This window comes from Triplophysa dalaica, chromosome 7, assembly GCF_015846415.1.
Source record: "Triplophysa dalaica isolate WHDGS20190420 chromosome 7, ASM1584641v1, whole genome shotgun sequence".
NCBI classification, from domain to species: domain Eukaryota; kingdom Metazoa; phylum Chordata; class Actinopteri; order Cypriniformes; family Nemacheilidae; genus Triplophysa; species Triplophysa dalaica.
Window position 1 is genome coordinate 7,605,888 of NC_079548.1, and position 19,443 is coordinate 7,625,330.

At 40.0% G+C, this 19,443-nt stretch overlaps 1 protein-coding gene across 1 annotated transcript in view; it reads left to right on the forward strand.

Annotated features, from left to right (window-relative positions):
• The first annotated feature begins 1,988 nt into the window (after positions 1–1,988).
• rapgefl1 (Rap guanine nucleotide exchange factor (GEF)-like 1) overlaps positions 1,989–19,443 on the forward strand; it is a 28,664-nt gene continuing 11,209 nt past the window's right edge. The window contains exons 1-7 of the mRNA XM_056751962.1: positions 1,989–3,069; positions 12,840–12,918; positions 15,957–16,107; positions 16,539–16,636; positions 17,277–17,389; positions 18,274–18,441; positions 18,633–18,730. Coding sequence (XP_056607940.1) covers positions 2,688–3,069; positions 12,840–12,918; positions 15,957–16,107; positions 16,539–16,636; positions 17,277–17,389; positions 18,274–18,441; positions 18,633–18,730 — 1,089 coding nt within the window. The 5' untranslated portion in view covers positions 1,989–2,687. The remainder of the gene's footprint in view (positions 3,070–12,839; positions 12,919–15,956; positions 16,108–16,538; positions 16,637–17,276; positions 17,390–18,273; positions 18,442–18,632; positions 18,731–19,443) is intronic.

Here is a 19,443-nt window from a genome sequence, read left to right on the forward strand (position 1 = left end):
TGTGTGATAGTCATGTGTCATAGAGGGAGGAAATACCCATGATGTGCGGAAGGAGCTCTAACCACATGTCAGTGGGTCTGTCTGGGGTCATCAGTCAGATTTAAACCTTAGATGCTAATTTGTAACCATCTATATTAGAAATAAAAAAGCTATATAAAAATGTGTATACATTATCATAAGATTATAGTGTCCTATAGACATTTTTTACGATAGAAGATTAGCATTTGGAGAAGTATCATGCACGACTACAGAATCAAGAAAGTTAACAGAAAATGTATTATAGTTAGTCACTTTCATAGCTTGTATGACCTTCAACACAACATAATGAATTATTTTAGGAGGTGGCTAATTCGTATAAATTTGTAAGATCTTATTCGTATATTATTGTACGTTTTCTTTTCGCACCAGTGACGTTGGGTTTGGGGCATGGTAATGGGTGAGGCTGCAGTATTACTATTTTCCAGTAATCGTACGTTTTTGTACGATTCACACTGTACAAATTCATACGAATAAGGCACCTAGTAAAATAGTTACGAATTCCTGTGAGATCAGATCGACTAAACCACACAAATCAATACTGGTCATAACCGCTTGACATGTACTTCCCTTGTCTAATAAAAATATATTTTAAAACGACATTAACTTTCTACATTTCTGTATCATGTATTCAATTAAGTGCTCCACATAGCCCCTGACAGCAATTGGATCCCGTATTTACCCGTTATTGGTGTCTTGGGATAGTGTTTCCTGACAGATGCTGGAACAAGACACCGAGCATGTGCCATCAGATGTAACCTGACACTGATGATAGATAAAGTGAAAAACCCTATAGACTTGCATCTTTACACACTGGCAGTCTACTATGACCAGACCACAGTCTTTCAGCTGAAGATGCTTAAATTAAGTGTTTGTGGGACAGTGCACAAAATGTTTGTATGAGAGATGAGCACTTTTGAGTTTTCCAGCTAGGCTATATGAAACCGGCTTTACAATGCTGCAATACAGACCCCCAGTAGACCTTACAGAGAACAAGACACGTGCCAGCTGTAATCGATATGGCTCGGTGTTCACAGTGCACAAGTCTCAGGTTATTCCTTAATGAATTTTGCAGTTTACTCAGAGTTGATCATATAAACATGACAAATATGTTTTCTTGTTGCTTTAATATACTTAAATTTCCTACTATGTTTTACTTGACATTATGTTTATGGTGTACATTACTTCCTGTTGTTTACTATTTTTTTTTTTACAAATTTGGCCACGATACTTTAACCAAAATATATATAGTAAGCTTTAGTTATTTATACCACAATAAAACTTGACATTAAATGATATGGCTCGGTGTTCACAGTGAAAAAGTCTCAGTTTCTTCCTTAAAGAATTTAGCAGTTTACTCAGAGTTCATCACACAAACATGAAAAATATGTTTTCTTGTCGCATTAATATACTTAAATTGCCTGTGTTACTTATGTTTATAATGTACATTAATTCCTGATGTTTACCTATTTTTACAAATTTGGCAACCATAATTTAACCAAAATCTATGTAGTAAGCTTTAGTTATTTACCCAACAATAAAACTTATCAACTTGATATTAAATGATATGGCTCGGTGTTCAAAGTGAACAACATGATATTAAATCTGCCAAAAACCAGAAAGATCTAGAATCGTGGTGATGGATAGTTAGGATGTTTTGATACATTTTAACAAGAAGTAGTACATGCCATACCCCACTAACATGTATCTTACATTCTCGTGATAAATGCATGAATAGGCTTGGAAATACGTAAAAGAATAAACTGAATATTGTTGATCAACGTTAGTATGCGCTTGGGACTGCAATTGCTGTTATTCAAAGCAATTGAGCAATATCTCTTGACACCACCAACAACACACGCTCAGCTGCAGAGAAGGCGGGTGGAGAGAGAGAGAGAGAGAGAGAGAGAGAGAGAGAGAGAGAGACTCACACACCCCCGTTGGGTGTGTATACTGTATGTGAGCGCAACGGAGCGCAGTATTTGTGCGGACTTGAGGCACACAACGCTCAGTTCCTTAAAGAGAAAAATAAACAAGGATACCACCGAATCGATCAGGGATCTTTAAGCAGGGAATCGCCGATGGGATCTACGTCTCGCATGCGACACGAGCCTCTGTGCCGTAGACCTGCTGCCACAGACGATTCATCTGTACGGTACAGCATCTTGACAGACTGATTTATATATGCATTATAAAGAGCTACCGGGCGCCGTGTTTTCATATCCCCCTGCTGCTCTCTTTATCGTCTGCGTCTGTGTTCGGACCGATTATTTGTCTAATTGACTCTTCCATCAGTGCTTTGTGACGGTGGCTATATAATCCTGATACACATATAGCTAATATACACGACCAGAGGAGCTGCAGTGGAGGACGGGCATCGCTTGGAGATTTTTCCTAGCAGGGGGACTCGATCAGCATCCACTTGTTTCTGCTTTACCGGGGTAACATTGAACCCAATGGCCGTGTTTTATTCTTGACACTTCTTTACCGCAGGGGGAATTTCTTCAGTCATTTTCTAATCAGACTCGGGCTTCACCATCATCTCGCTATAATGTAGACGCTCACGTCCATACGCTCACCGTCAGTGTTAATTTCTTGAGTATTCATTGGGAACGAACCAGGGCCTTCTTGTGATATTTCTTTCCACCAAAATGCCGGCTGGAATGAAGCCTCTTGAAAAGTTCTTGAAAAAGCAGACCAATGCGCTCACGCGGGCGGGTGGTTTTGGGGATAAGGCCACGGGCACCGGGGCGTCCAGGCGGCGGGCGAGCCTGTCCCGTGTGGTGCCGTTCTTCAGGGAGACGTCTCCCGAGAGCGGACCGGCAAGGGAGGTGTTCAGCCCGGAGACCGAAGAAGCGCCTTGCTGGCCTTCGGCCACTGCGGACATCAGGAGCCCCTCGCTGTCCAGCGATGAGCAGAGCTCAGAGGCGAGTCTGGACACGAACTGGACCCCTCTGCCCGCGGACACCCCACAGAATGTAGCGCTGGCGCTGCTGGATAGTGTGGCGGGAAAGCGGTACGCCAACTGCACAGGTAAGTTCATGGCGCATGGCTATTTCGCACTCCTTGGTATCGATACTTTGTTCCATTCAAATGTCCTACAACTGGCAAATCTTGTTGACCCTGATGTGGGGCTTTACTCAGTGATGAATATTTGAACAGTTTGGTGCGCGCTGTGTTGTAGTAGTGGGATAAACAATCGTTGCGTTAGAGGGTTACCTAATAAATCACGTTACGCATGCAATGCAGCGTACGATTCAAAATGTGTTATTGCGTTGCGTTAGTAATATTTTGTAATTATTGCTCATGTACACAAGCGGACATGTTTTGCGGTCGCGTCGTACCGTTTTGCCGCGAGCGTTGCGTTTTTAGATCTTCTTCAACTTTTACAAACGTGTTTGGAGAGCCTTGCGTCACGTGCAGTTGCTCTCTGTTTTGATGGACGGTTGCTGAATGAAGACCCAGCAGGTTGTTTTGTGTAAAATTATCCATGTTTGCGGTATCAAAACAAATACTAGTTTATTTGAGCTACGCATCTTAATCAGCGATGGCCCAGTTTCCCTAATTTGCTTGTACTGACTTATATCCTTGAACAGAAAGCACTGTTACGACCGTGGTATTTTAATAACAGTGAACCCCTTATTTATAAGTGCAAATTGGCACTACGTTTTTCTTCACTTTCAAATGGTTTACGCATGACTTTTGAAAGTAATAATAGTAAACTTTGAATTTTGAGTTTGAGACTGTGATGCTATACACAGTTTTCTGTCAATGAGAATATTTACAGGACAATATGTTACAAGCAAGGGTGGAGTTCGGGTATTTCCTTGGGTTTGGGAAAGTTTATGAACACAAAAAGAGGTACCAAGGTGTTTTCTGTATACCTTTCCTAAGATTTTGTGTTGTGGACGTTTCGTTATAAGTCGAGTTGTTGTGTTACCACCCACACACTTAACAGATCCCCTGTATGTAGAAGACAATTAAGCCAAACCTGTTCAATCCTTGTGCCAGTTATGGGGATTTCTACTATTGCCCCCATACAAAAGACTATTATGGTAAATGACTTGTTGTATCATTATTATGATGTGAATAGGTTGTGTGTTTGTCTTCAACAAGTGCGTACATGTTCTCTTTTCCAGAAAGGTGCAGGACTTTTATGCCATGAATAACAACTCTCCCACTCATACATTGGTGGTGGATCGTTGCTGCAGCTTTCGCTGCACATGTGCATGAGAGTGTTTTTGTGAAGTAACCATGGAAACTGCAGGGATTTTAACAGTATGTCGGTCGTAAGGAGAGAATTATGCTTGATGTGAAATCAATGGGCAGATGGAGCTCTTGTCCTGGTTCATTGCGTTATAAGGGTTTATTAGAATGGCATGGCGATGAAAGATGAAGGCTTGGACTGTTCTTTTATCGGATTGCTCTAGATGTGTAAAGTAACTTGATTGTAAGTGTTCAAGAGATCGGTCCTCTCTATCTCAAAATGATCTATTGAAAACACAGTTTACGTGAATCTGTGTTAAGGATGCTTCGATTTATGTGGTCATCTGTTTAAAGTGCATGACCATGTTGATATGACTTGTTTTTCTCCTTTGCAGTCGATTTGAGAATTTTATGTTGTTCCACTCTTTTTTCTGAGTGAAGGATGTCATGTCGTGCCTTTAGATAAGACTGACATTTTTGCTGCAATTTATCATTATTGAGGCCCGTGAAATGCTGAAAAAGTGTAACTAATCCTGGATTAGCCAACAATGGACTTTCAATTTGTCTCATCTATTTTTGTTGTCCGTGGAGTGACTCTGGATTATGGACTGTCGGAAGTTTACTGATCCAGGGTCAAAAGGTAATGCACTGAAATAAGAAACTACTTCAGTTCTGATGCGCATTCGATTTCACAGCATTAAACCACATATCTCTGCTATTGGCCAAAGAACTAAGTTTAGACTAATGCATTTTGTTGCATGTAGTGTAGTGTACACTTACAAACTTTTTAACAAGTCACATATACCCATTAAATAGGTCACACTTAACATGTAAATACCAATTGACTTTTGTATATTTCAATTTACTTCATACAAGGTGTTGCCTCTGGTGTTTTCCTTGCGGAATCCCTGATTTACAGGAACCAGCTACACTCACACAACACGCCCTCTTGATACCAACAACTGCTTTATCTGTGGAATGTGAACTGACGCCTTATTTGTGTATGCGTGTGTGATATGCGTATTGTGGAGTGATTCCATAAGGCCCATTGAACTGAGCTTAACAAGTTGATCGTTGCATAACTGTACCTTTAGACCTTCCAGTTGTGAGGCAGATGTAGTTCTGTAGACTGGCGTGTCAGAACAAAGTTGCAGAGGGCGAGGCAGCAGCAGTCTTACTATTATTATTATTAGTGCTGGTAGTTTTTTAATCAGGAAAAATTACACTTAGTGTGCCTTTGTCAAACTTGTTGAACTTCAAGGCCCGGTTTCACAGATTGTTTAGGCTAGTCCCAGACTAAAATGAACGTGTGACCTGTCTTAACTGAATATATCTTGCCCAGAAATGTCTTGATATATATCAGTGCCATTGTTTTGTCTCGAGATGCACACCAGTAATGTATTCTTCCAAGTCATTTTTTATAAAAGCCACATAAATGTCTTAATTCAACTAAGACATAGTCCTGGTTTAAGCTAAACAGTGTCTTTGGAGCCGGGCCCAAGAGTCTCTTTAATGGTTTCATTATAAGTTTATTTCATCAAAAGGAAAACACAGATGTAAGTACTCAGATTTATTCTTCACTGACCCTGAATGACCTGTTGCATCTAATGCTTTGCATTTAAATGCATTTGGCAGAATGTCCCATGCAAGTGATACACAGTGAATTCAAGTTATACATTTTATCAGTCGAGTACAGTATGTATGATTCCTTGGCTTGACCCATGACTTTATGCTAATGCAGCGCTCTTATCAAATGAGATACATAAACATGTTTTTCAATATTTTAAATCAGATTTCAACATAAATGTTAACCTGTTTATCAACCAAAGATGGTAATGAGAGCCGAAGATGGTCTCCATACTCCGGCCCGGTTGTGTAAGGACCATACCACTCTCCATGTGCTGCTTTCCAGCAGGCCAAAATTGTCCTCGGGCTGTTTTTAAAAGAATCTTCGGCAAGCAAGCAAAGTGTGGAGAAAGAATAGGGAGGGAAGCAGAGAGCAGTGCAATCGGAGAGAGTGTGTTTGTGTGGGAGGAATGCTGGCATTTTTTCCCTTTTGAATAGGGTGAGGGATTTGAGTGGAACGGCTACCCACTCACCGGCCTCTCTTTGCGAGGCTTTACATAACATCGTAAAGAAAAGCGATATATGGCCCCCACCCTGCCTTCTCGGCGGTTGTGCCCACTCAGTTTGTGCACATTCACACACCTGTGCAGCTCTCTGCTTGAGAAAGTAATGGTGTCCCCCTAGGCTCTGTGCTCGGACCGAGTGCATAGCGAATATTTGATCTGTTTAAAGTCTGTTAGTGCTGTGTGTGTTTGTATGGAGGGGGAGGCACAATTATGTTGTATCATACAACTGTTTATTTTCCTAGTAAGTGTTTTTGGTTTGTAATAGTTTTTATGTATTTGCATCGTTCATGGAAGGCAGAATAGTGCATTTGATATACATTATTGTTATCGTTCCCTGGAATTCAAACCCACAAGCTTAGCATCGGTATTACCATGCCTTACCAGTTTAGCTCCAGGAGGAACACTATAGTTTGTTCCATTGAACCCGCCATTTGTATCTATGGTTCCCTGCATGTATTCCTCTCATTGTTTCCAAGTTTTGGTAGCAAGTATAAATAGCTTTGCTTTGATGGCCTTGTTTTGATATCAATATTTGTACGAGCTTGTGGGGTCTCTGCGCAAATGCTCTTGTGTGAAGGAGCCTATTTCAAACTCCGCACCTGTTCACATGGCAACTGGTGCTCTCGGAGGAGGTGGACGAAGTGAAGGCAAACGGTGGATGGGAGAATGACGAGCGTAAAGCAAGGTGTTAAAGAAACTACGCTTTAGATATGCAGACACATTTCTTTGTAAGCAGCTATAAGGTGGCACTGCACGTCTACTTTTACTCTCCCTCACTCCGTCTCTCTCATATTCTTTATCACACACATTACAAAAAACAGCAGTGCAGTCACTCCGAGTCAATGCCAGAATCAAACCATAGAAAATGCACCACGTGACACCCCTTTGAAGTGACAGAAGAGGTTGCTCTTTTTCAGCACGCTGCTTGCGCACTCCAGCACACTCGTACACACGCACACACAGATGGCCCCGAGCCCCCGGATCAGTGGCTGGACCGACAGCCCTAATAACAGCCTGAGAACAGCCTCACTGCCTGCTAGCGAGAAGGATGTGATTAGCACGCAGTGACGACTCCCACTGAGAAGCAGTCACATATGGACTTCTGAAAAAAGTTGGAGATGCAGGCATTTTAGAGTGCTTTCGCACATTTTTTAGGCAGCAGAAGCATAAAAAGTTAAACTTGAAATTTAAAAAAACTTAAATAACAAACCAATTTTATTTCCTTTGGTTTGTTTAGTTCAGTAACTTGATTGATCACAGAAGAACAATTGTTTATAACTATAATCTTAAGTCAAACTATTTTTCAACTGTTAGCTGTATGGAAAAGGTCAAACTATTTTATGAGGCAAGATTCTGACAAAAAATATCACTCGATATCACATCCCGGACCTGAGACATTCATCTGCCACATACGTCACATTTGTGAACCTGCCTGTGAAAATTATTTTAGGGGATTTACTGTTATTTACATAATATCATCCCACATATTGTAAAACAGTATACCTCTGATATTTTATTTCTGTTCTGTTCTATGATAGACACAATGTTCAAAGAGAACTGTTTGGAAATTGTCATAGGAGCTTTTAGCTTTGATTTCCTGTCATCACAATCATGTGTGATGTATTAAGGCCTGCAGGAAAAATCTCAGAGAGAAGGCATGCAGACATTGTGACACATTTTTCAGTCGAAACTTTCTATGTATACAGTCATTTATTTATTATTCAACAGATGATGCAAGTGACTGTTCAAACAAAGGGTGTGTGATTCATTTTAAACATAAAATAAAAGCAAAACTGATTCAGGTTACTTCTCTAGATGTCCTCATTCACATTGTTCGTGATTTAAAAGAAAAAAATGTTTGCTTTCATTAACTTTAACCAAAATTAAACCTTTTGAGAAGGTTAATATTATTTAATATTAGTATCATTAGTATACAATTATGTCATATTTAATCGTCCTTGTTTTTGTGAACGGTGTTTTCAGGTGTTACTGAAACTCAAGTTGAACCTGTTACGCTGGATTAACGGTATAATGACGAAGAAATGTGTAATCTGGTAAAAAATTTAACTTGAAATCATTTATTTGGTTAAATTGCAAATGCATGAATAATTTTTAAGCATTTCTATTTACCAATAACATAGCTATATGATAATCTGACACAGGGTTTATATTCAGATGTGTTGTTTGTAGTTTTGTTTCAAGGTTTTAGAAACTCTGTTTTGCTGATTATGTGATGAAAAATACACATTCTCAACTTTTTGCTGCAAGAAAATGTGCAAAGCGCCCAGAGCATGAGCAACATTAACCGAGTGCCTGCAGCGTCATTGCATCAACTCAGGGCCATCATCTCAAGTTCAAAGGTCCTGCACACGATCGGCAAACAAATGCACAAAATTAATCCATTACCTCGGCTGTGGGTTTTGGATTTGTTTGCATGGGTGTTCCTGCGGGTATTTGTGCATGTGTGCAGGTTTTTGTGCGCTTGTGCTTTTATGTGGGCACATTTTGGACTCTTAGCTTTGAACTACCTCTCATTCTTATCTTATGTAATACCAGTCGAAGAGGTTTCCAATCATCTCTCCCTGTTGACCAGACTAAAGGCTTTAAAAGTGCTTTTGTGAGTCCTGCTCTAGGAACAATGTCTCTTGAGGCCAGTTTGAACTGGGTTAGGTCTAAAAAACGATGTGCTCCTAAATTCATCGGGTTCTGTTTTTAGTTTAAAGACTCTATGGCAATTTTGAGTCACATCACATGTTGTATATCTCCAGACTGGTTCCTTGTTGCATGCGTTATCATATTTCTGTGTCGCGTCTGCACACTTTGATAGACACATAACGTATTTATTTTCATTCCCACCTGCTTTGTTCCCTTCAACGGTATGAAAAGTTTTTTTAAAGCATTCATTTCAAAGGAAGGTTTTGTTGTTGCGGAACAGCCTCGGTCCTCCATTGGCTTTAGTGTATTAACTTATAGTTGGCGGCCTGCCAAAGCAGATTTGCATGTCAATGATCGTGTTTTGTGTTACGATACCAAAGAAAAGATGGGAGTCGAAGGGTGAACTGCCTCCCAGAGCAGACAGATTTTGCAGGGGGTTGAGATCAAGCAGATATGGAGAACAAGTGCAGACAGCCCCGGAGAATAAACACAGATCCCCCGCACAATGTGCACACATGGAGCGTCATGCCAAAAAGCACCAATGCGAGAAAAGAGATGGAGAAAGCAGAGCACAGGGGGGTTGGAGAGCGTGTGTGGGTAGTGCGAGGTTTAGATGCGATAGGGCCTCCATGGTAACGGAATGTCTATCATGGTTTATGTAACACACCCCGGTCCTCACCATTTCCCTCTACTGAAATCCCAGCCTCCTATCTCCAGTAGATAACAATCTTCATGGACCACATCCGTGCAGCTGGAGCTCCGAGCGCTCTTTAGTTGATGACCATTTATTGAGTGTGAACACCCCCAACCTGGCCCAACCCACGCCGCCTGACAAACACACAAACAACAGCACCCTCGCATGCACCTAGAGAATCAGTTTAGATTGCTTTTTTAAATTAGCTTAAAAAATTAGTTTTTCCCTAAGTCTAGGTCTATCAAGGTTATTTGCTCAGCCGAAACCGGGGCGCATCAAGACGGGCTTCAGTTGCGCATACACCCCGTTCCCCTCCCTCTATCTGATGCCGGTGGTGATGGGTGTTTGTCTGAACTCCCAGTTTGTTCTCACAGCACGAGGGCAAGGGCACATGTGATGGTGTGAGAATACATGTGCAGCTTTGCATCAGACTGCAAATGATTGTGAGTGCATGTGCGTGCATGTGTGTGAATCAGGGTACGTGAAAAATGTTGTTCTGCTCCTACTCATGTCAATTTGCTACACTTTATGCTTTCATATTATAAAGCTCGAGTTGAAAGATGGATGAAAGAAGGATGTGGGGACAGTCAAAGAAGAGATTAAATGGAGAAATAAGCTTGTGAGATCATATTTACACTTTCTTTGTGTTGGTTTATATGTTCATGCTAAATATACAGAAAATAAATAAAGTTGACAAGAAAGAAATAAATGTGGATGTCATATATGGTTGATGTATGTCAATAAAAACAAAGCACAGTTTACCCCGAAATGAAAATTCTGTCATTTCAAACCTGTATGACTTTCTTTCTTTTGCAAAGCAAAATGTTGGTAAATATACGGCGCCAGCACCCATTCGCTTCTATTGTATGGACACAAATGCTTTTGATTTTCGTTTTTTTATACATTATTTTGCGTTTTGCAGAAGAAAGAAAGTTATACAGATTTTTACACAATAAGAGCTTGAGCGAACGATGACAGAATTTTCTTTTTGGGGGGAACTATCACTTAAATGCTTGAATTGCTTTGATGTGTTAATTTTTATAAGCATAAATCTGCAACTGAATTTTTGGCCCGAAACTGTTTCGTCCAAGCCAGACGTGTAAAGTGAGGACAGCTGGGTGCAGTAAACGTCCGTGCTCCTGTGAATATTCCTGTGATTCTCTCTGCTTAATATTATACGCCTGAGGGAGCCGAACAGACCCACGCGCTAACATGTATCTTAAATACCGCTGCAGTGAAAGTTATGGAGAATTATAAACTCATTTTCAATCTCAGCGGTCCTGACAAACGCCAATGGAGAGAGATAGTCATGGCGATGGAAAATAATGCCTATGTTTGACTTAAGGAGCCCCTGAATAATTCCAGTCAGCGCTCAGAATTACACGCTCATTACGGGACTAAAAGAAAAGTTTATTTAACCCTCATGTTTAATGTGTTTCTAATCTAAACCCAGCAGGCAGATATTGCTGAAACAATATCCCTCTGTTTTACCAAAGCAATCGCACGCTAGTCAGAAATGTGACCGGTACCATATCAAAAACATTGTTTCTGGTAGGATCAAATAAACTGACAGGAGTTTATCTCAACTCTATGCACATTAGTCAGAAACTTGAACATTTCATTTTTTTAGCTGTTGGAGTGTTTTTTTGAAGTGCATATTTTGTTTACATTTAATTCTCATAAGTCATGAAATGTGTGTTTGTGCTTTTAAATGGGCTTGGAGACCAACCTGAACATGAGGCTTGATATGTTAGACATAACGCCTCGTAATTGACTCACGGCTCTCAGTTCGGACTAAAAGTAGATTGTCTACTGTTTGGTTGTTAACACATGTCTGTGAGGACGTAGCAGCTATCAAAGGTGTTAATGAACCCTTGTGAATCCACCTCCAGTTATTCCGATCCGTTTTTTTATACAAACTCTCGCGGAATGGCCTGGCCTGCCAAATTAACCAAACGTTTCTGCCTTTGCATGTCATTTGCTTTTTTTGTGTTTACCTTGATTCTCTTTGCATCTGTATTTCTCTGTACATCTTTCGTACCGTCTGTATTTGGTCTGTGTGTTTCCCTTTTTTCTGACTCACCATACAGTCTTTAAAGTCAGGGTTGCCACGGCAACCGTAAGAGATTCGCAGCATCCAAGACGTGGAAGGAGCTAGACTTGCATGCCCTCTAATGTACATAAAGAGACCCCGCACATGGAGACTTGAATTAGAAAACAAAATGTCAAACCAAATGCCTTTTAGTTGAAGGAAATTTACAATTTTCATGATTTGATAAGTTGTGTATTTTAAAACAATTTATAATTAACGTATTTAGGCATATTGATGTGGCACGGGAATCCTCCAGCTTAATTTCACTCAACTGATGTGTTCATTTTGTGCCACTGACTCTTTTCTATTCCCCTCGGCGATCACATTTTAAATAGTTAAATATCAATGATTGATGCACTCCACATTGATATAACCCAGATACATAATGAGCATCATGTCCTGTCGTCAGCCAAAATACAGTCTCCCAAAATCTCGCTGTCAAAATGTGCCCCAGATCGGAAGATAGAACACACTTATGCTCATTCCTAAAGACGCCTTAATGCCTTTAACAGTTTTTCATAGTCTCAGTCTTTCATTTCACGTTTACGATTCAATGTTTATACAAGCAATTTTGTTAATGACTCTTGCTTACGGCGGTGCGACACTAAATCAAGCGATGCCGCGTTCAGAAATGCTAATGTTCAACTAACGTGTTGCCGCAGTCGGGCTGCAAGTGTCAGATATGCGTGTACAGCACATCACCACAGCTTCTGGGAGTGTCTGCACTACAAAGTGGGCCAGGAAGCAACTTGATTTATTTTATCCACAATCCCGCTGTCCTTGAAATGAAAAGTTAGCGAAGGTGAGAGCTGAGGCGACGAAGTTCAACATTGCTTCTAAACACACCTTAAAAGAGTGCGTCTTCACAACCGGTCAAACAAGTGCAGCTATGAGGAAAGCTACTCTTAATTTGTGTGTACTTCCGCTGTTCTCAAAATAAAGGTTTGTTCAGACAAACATTCGCGTGTTGTTTAGAGATCGTGATGATGTCAGTAATGAGGCTTTTCTTCTTATGTCTTTTCAGAAATACTCCTTGATGACTTCATGCTGACACACCCGATCTTCTTGGCCCCAGACAAGTTCCAGCAGGTCTTGCTTCAACAGTATCCTTTCCTCTGTGAACATAAGTTTCAGATGTATATCTCTTAGCTTTTGTTAACCTGTGGCCATTCACTAACGTCTTGAGAATTGATAGAAGTATTGAAGGAACTGTTCACCCAAAATAAAAGTGTTCTGAAGATTTTTTTGTAAGGTTTCTAATGATGTATGAGTTGTTGGAATAGGACAATATCTAGAATTTAAAACTCTGGAATCTGAGAGTGCAAAAAAATCTAAATATTGAGAAAATCGCCTTTGAAATTGTTAATCAGGGGCACTGTGGCTGGCCATCCACTCACAAAAATAAAGTTTTTATATATTTGCAGTATTCATTTACAAAATATCTTCATGGAACATGATTTTTACTTAATATCCTAATGATTTTTGGCATAAAAGAAAAATCGTTAATGTTCCCGTGCTACTTAAGACTGGTTTTGTGATCAAGTGTTTAATGTTGTGAATTTTGTTAAGGTCAGGAAACAGTTAAACAGTTTTATTTGGTTGTTTTTTAAACAAATAAATATATTAAGTGATAAAATAATAAATAAATGACAGATTTGGAGCTTAATTTTCATTTTGAGATCTTGATCATAGTCAAATCGGAGTTCAGTTTGCTGAGATTTCTTTTGATATAAATTCTTTACAAGAATTTCAGAAGACTCCATTTCATCTCATTTTGTCTAGGAGAAACTGATATTATTGAGTTTTTTTTCCTGTGGAGATTCAGGATCGTCTTGACTAAATCATTTGAAAGACATAGTATTTATTTGCACAGCACCAATGCGTTTTTGAAATGCTATTACAAACAGTTTTTGTTTATTCACAATGTTTTAAATGGAGCTGTGCTAGCGTCAAAAATATTTCTCTGTTCAGTCCTTGTGTTACACTTCAATGAAGTGCTCGACTCGAAATCGTTTCTTTTTCATTGAAACTTTGCCGTTCGGCGCAGATCGTTTCCATAAACAAACAGCATTATCTGCCAAAAATAGCCAACACCCCATTACACCCGCAGCTGAGAAACTGCATTTTCAACCGCAGGGGGCTAAAAGCAATAGCACGGGCTGTTTACGCCGGAAAAAATGATTTACCAATTAGCCGCAGTGCTAGCCTACATCAAGCTAACTCTGTTAGCGGCCCGACTCCATCGCCACCCACCGAGGCTCCCAATATTCAGATAAGGTTCATGTGTGGAATGTGTATGTATTGTTAGCTTTAGGCGTTGTGTCACAGAATGTGTGTGTGTTTGATGAGGGGACACCCTTCTCCCCCCGTCTTTCATTCTGTGACCTACATTCCTTCTCTAAGTGCGGCCCCCCAACCATAATGGTGTCTAGGGGTTTGTCTGTGGGCTTTAAGCATAAAGGTATTCTTAGGAAGGTTCGTCTGCACGCTTCAGTGCTCCTAATGCAGTGTGTCTGCAGATCTTTGACCACACACACAAACACACACAATGTCTGCATGCGGTAATCAGCGTCCCCTGCTAATCTCTCCCCGACTGCCAGCACCACTCCGTCTCTTTCTTCCATTTCCCTCCCATTTATCTCTCCACTTCCACACCTTTTTCCCGGTCTTTGACTTGACCTAATCCAGGCCCGATCAGATCAGTTGTTGTGGAAACATGTCTGCGTCCTGCTTAGTCTCCTCGTTTCCTACTTATCAGTTTATTAAGGGATTTAAAGGGATTGCTCAACCAAAACTGAAAATTCTGTCATCATTTACTCACTTTCCAGTTGTTCCAAATCTGTATACATTTCTTTGTTCTGATGAGGATGCAGAGAAAGATATTTGGAAGAATGCTTATAACCAAACAGATCTCGCCCCCCATGGTCATTTTTTTTTGTGTTGAACACCAAGGAAGACATTTTGAAGAATGTAGGACAGCAAAACAGTTCTGGGGCTTTTTTACCATTGTATTTTTTCCTACTATAGGAGCCAATAAGGGAGTCAAGAAACCTGTCTGGCTATAAGCATTCTTCCAAATATCTTTCTCGGTGTTCATAAGAACAAGACATTTATATAGATTTGGAACTACTCGAAGGTGAGTAATTGAATAAAGGATTTTCATTTTTGGGTGAACTGTAAATTGTGTAAAACTTGAAAGCAACATAATTCCTTTTTTAACTTTGGACACAGTGGTTTCGGCTCAACACACACACAATGTTTGAATGGCTGAATGATCAAAGATCACAGACCGAGCTCCCGGCGGAGTTGCTCTGGCCGGCCTCCAAACCGCTCTCCAAACCTTGATCCAGGACTCGTGCAGAGTTCATTCTCTGCAGCTGCCCGGCATCTCACACTGCTGCCGAACGGAGGTGGCGGCTACTGATACTAAGTTTCCAGATCTGCGATGCCATAGGCAGAATTCATACTCCAGGGTGTTCTTCAATTTAAGATTTGTTTCTTATCGCAAAGGATGCTTGGGATAATGATTTTTTTTATCCGGCGTATTAGGATTGAGAAAAGGGTGTAGAGAGTCTTTGCAGAATTGTAGAAAAATGGTTGTTTTGCTCAAATGCTTACAGCGTGACTTACCGGTTTGACTTACGTAACCGTGCTTGCACAGAACGATCCGTGTGTGTGTTTATGTTGTAGTGTGCGTGCGTTCGTTCGAGTGTGTGTGTGGGTGTAATGGGTGTGTTCCATCGCCCTCAATACTTTTCAAAGGGTGTAATTATTCTGTCTGTCTGGCCACAGAGCTGTAGATTTTGTTTTTCCAGACCTGCATCTGCTTCAGGTGATCGGACAGCGGCTGTCTGAGCATGTTTTATCCACACTCACTTAAACACCACTTCAGTTTTTAAGTTTAATGTCCAGCGTTACATATATTGTGTCTGAATGCTGGACTTCTTAACCAATAAAACTTCCGTTATCATTGGCACACCAAAGTGACCCGATCCAGAGCAGTCATGTATGTCTATTTAAAGAGCTTAATCTGCACATACAGGTGTAGACATGTGTGTACATTTATATTCAGAGTATTTAAGTGAGAGCAGGTGTGTATTTGTTGGCTGGTGAGTGTGTTGTTTCTTAACCGCGGGCTCAGATTCAATGCAGACGGGAAGCAGGGTGAAGGCTGGCCCGGCTGGGATGGAGCGGAGCGGAAAGTTGCGGTTCTGACCGTGGCCTTCCGATATCTGGATACGTATAGAGACTTATTGCAGGAGGAGGGAGAACGGTCCAATACCTTCCCAAAGGTAGCGTACACATGAAAATAAACCCGAATATACCAGAATGTATGCAGATTTATGTATTTAATGTCTTTTTTCATATAGAATGAGACTGTCAAGGTTTCTTTGGTAACAAAACCTGTTTAAGAAAAGCCACCAACTAAGAAAATTTTTGTTTTTTTATTCTTTGGTTTCACCTCAGCGTTTCTTAATGAAAGACAAACACACCTGTGTTATAGAATTTAGCTTTTTTCTATTTTGGATTTTCAGTTTCGGCACATAGTTTTGCATGGGTTATTTTAAACTTCAGTTCTTCTGTTTTTCCTCACAAGTGGTTTTAGAAGTCAGGTTTCATGCCAGAAGCTATAACTTACTGTTTTCACAATTGTTTCTCATTACTGTAGAAAACATCATCATCATTTTGCTTCTCTGTTTTCTTCCTCTTCATGTTTTTTTAGGAACTGTATCTGTGTGCTGTTCAAGATCTCAGCCGCTTTCCAGAGCTGGTGGAGGACGTCCTGAAGCTCCAGCGCTGGAGTGAGATACTACAAAGCCCGTAAGCATCAAATTCTCTTTATTCACACTGCACAAAATTAATACCAGCTAGAAATGTTTTTATGAAACCTTAGGAACATATACTGAATACATACTCCGACATACTGTTTGTATTGTGCAGTATTAAATCCTGCATTGGCCCAATCCAGCAGATGCTGGTTTCGTCTGTAGGTTTAGTGTTTTGAACTGATTGTGTCATTAAGAGATTTTTTCCAGGACTGGCGTTTTTCATAAAACCTCAAACCTTTTCTTATAATCCAGTTTAAAGACTTTAGGAAATGTTTATTTCCCTGGGTTTTGAAATAGGTAACATTCTGTTTAGTCTCCGTTTTGATTTTTTATGGTTTATTCAGCGCTCTAGTCTTCTTACATAAAAGTTATGTTTAAACGAAACCAATGCCATTTTCCCTCAGAGACGCAGTGTGATTTGCCTTATTGGAGTTGGAAATTTCTCGCAGTCCAGCCATAACAAACAGTTAAAACACTTGACAGCAATCCTCAGATACATTTTCAATGCAATTTCCATCCCTAATTTGCTCATTTTAGGAGTGCACTGCTAATGTCTTTTAAAGAGAAATAAATTGCTAAATTATTTACAGCTGAATATCTAACCGATGTGTTTTTCTCTTTTTTTCCAACAGGGCAGAGGAGGACAAGGAGAGCCGTAAGAAGCAAGTTCGTCCACTTTTCCGACACTTTCGGCGTATCGATGCCTGCCTACAGCCCCGAGAGGCTTTCCGCGGCTCAGATGAGAGTATGTTTTAATAGTGTGATTACATATTATATAAGGTTGCCAGTGCCGTCATTGCTGACTAAAACCAAATTTCAATTTTCAATATCTGAAATGAACATATAAGCTGAAAAAGGCTAAACTTTTTTTTTTTGAGTTGTTGGAAATGTTTATGACTGCAAAACTGACAAGATTACCCAAAAATGAACAGCTACATGAATATATCTAAAATAATACAAAATAATTTTAAGAATAAACTTGAAAACTAGGAAACACACTAAAAAGACATACTTAATCACTATCATAGACTAATGAAAACTCTAGCTAGCGGATGTACTGTACAAACTGTCTCATTGATCAATTGATTCCTGACTTTAATAACCTCCTGGTTTGCTTAGCTGTGCAGAAACGCTCCTGAGAATAGTTTCAGTGAATCATCTTATTCATCCTTCTTTGTAAAAATGCCAGCCAGCTTCCATTTTATTCAGACCAAGATGACAAATCGGGTCACAGGAACCGTCTGCCAAGTTTTGTAGATTCAATGAGCTCATCTGATGGAATGGGACTCCACACCGAGCTAAGTGATTTCCCAGACCTTAATCAATAGGCAATCTGACGGTACTAAACGCTGCTGACCCTGAATCCTCCAGTGACCCGCGCTTTGCTTTTGTTTGGGCTAAGCTGCGGCTAGTAAATGGAAAGAAAGTCAATACTTTACATACTTACCACAACTCCAAGTGCTGCTAAAATATCGCAGGAAATGAATTTGATAAATGACTACTGAATAAAAGCGAATGATCTGTGACAAGCTATTTTAACTTTGTGCCATGCTTGCAGATCCACATTATGTAGGAAATCTGTGCATTGTCATGTTGAATTGCAAGACTGACTATCTGGTTCTTGATCAGTCTTCTGCAGGGTTTACACACCAGATCACTCGTACGTCACCATTCGCAGTCGCCTGTCGTGCCGTGTCGGGGAGATCTTGGCGCTAGTGAAAGAAAAGCTCCAGTATAGCGAGGATCAGCCCACCCAACCTGCCAACCTCATACTGGTGGCGGTCACCTCATCTGGGGGTAAGAGTCATAAAGGCATCAAAGTTTAACCAGTTTTGACAAGATGTGCACTATATATTTTTCTAACGCAAACATTCGGCGTAAAAGAGATATGTTATGCTTACTCTCTTATCATTGTTGTGGGAAATGTCAGTGTTTGGGTGTTGAATGCGTCTGTTTTAATGTCCCACATAAATCTGTGTTGGTTTCAGAGAAGGCTGTGTTCCGTCCCAGCGACGAGGCTGTTTTCACAACTTTGGGCGTCAACACCCACCTGTTTGCCTGCGAACCTTTGGAGCTGGAGAGCCTGGTGAGAACCACTGGCAAAATAGTGATGTGAGGAGAGGAAGAGATGTTGCCATGGAGAACCTTAAAAATAGCGGATAAGCATATAGTATATATGTCAATCGTTTGGAAAAATAATTTATTGTAGTGCTGCTTAGGAAAAGGTTCGCAAACTTGGTGATTCCCCCTCCGCAGCTATTTTTGTTTATATAATGTTATATATGTAACATTCAAATGTTATGTCAATACTAAGTTCACTGCAAAAAATGACACTATTACTAAGCAATTTTTGTCTTGTTTATAGTAAAAATATCTAAACATTCTTAAATCAAGATACATTAAAGTGACCTAGAGTATTTAGCCTTGTTTTATGCAAGAAAATATAAGAATTAGGTCAATTGATGTTTAAGACAAGCAACAACAAAAAATCTGCCAGTGTGGTGAGAAACATAAACCTGAATAAGGTACTTAAGAAAAACGTAAAACTAAATTCCAGTTTATTTTTCTTATCCCATTGGCAGATCTTTTTGCTTGTTTTATACATAGACTTCACCAATTATTATATTTTCTTTCATGAAACAGAACTTTCTTGTCAAGTAAATGTATCTTGATTTAAACAGTTTTAAATATTTTTACTAGAAAACAATACAAAAACTCTTAAGTATGAAATTCATTTTTTGCTGTGGTCCTTTTGTATTTTTCAAATCTGTTATAAAATTTAATCACAATAAGTTTTAT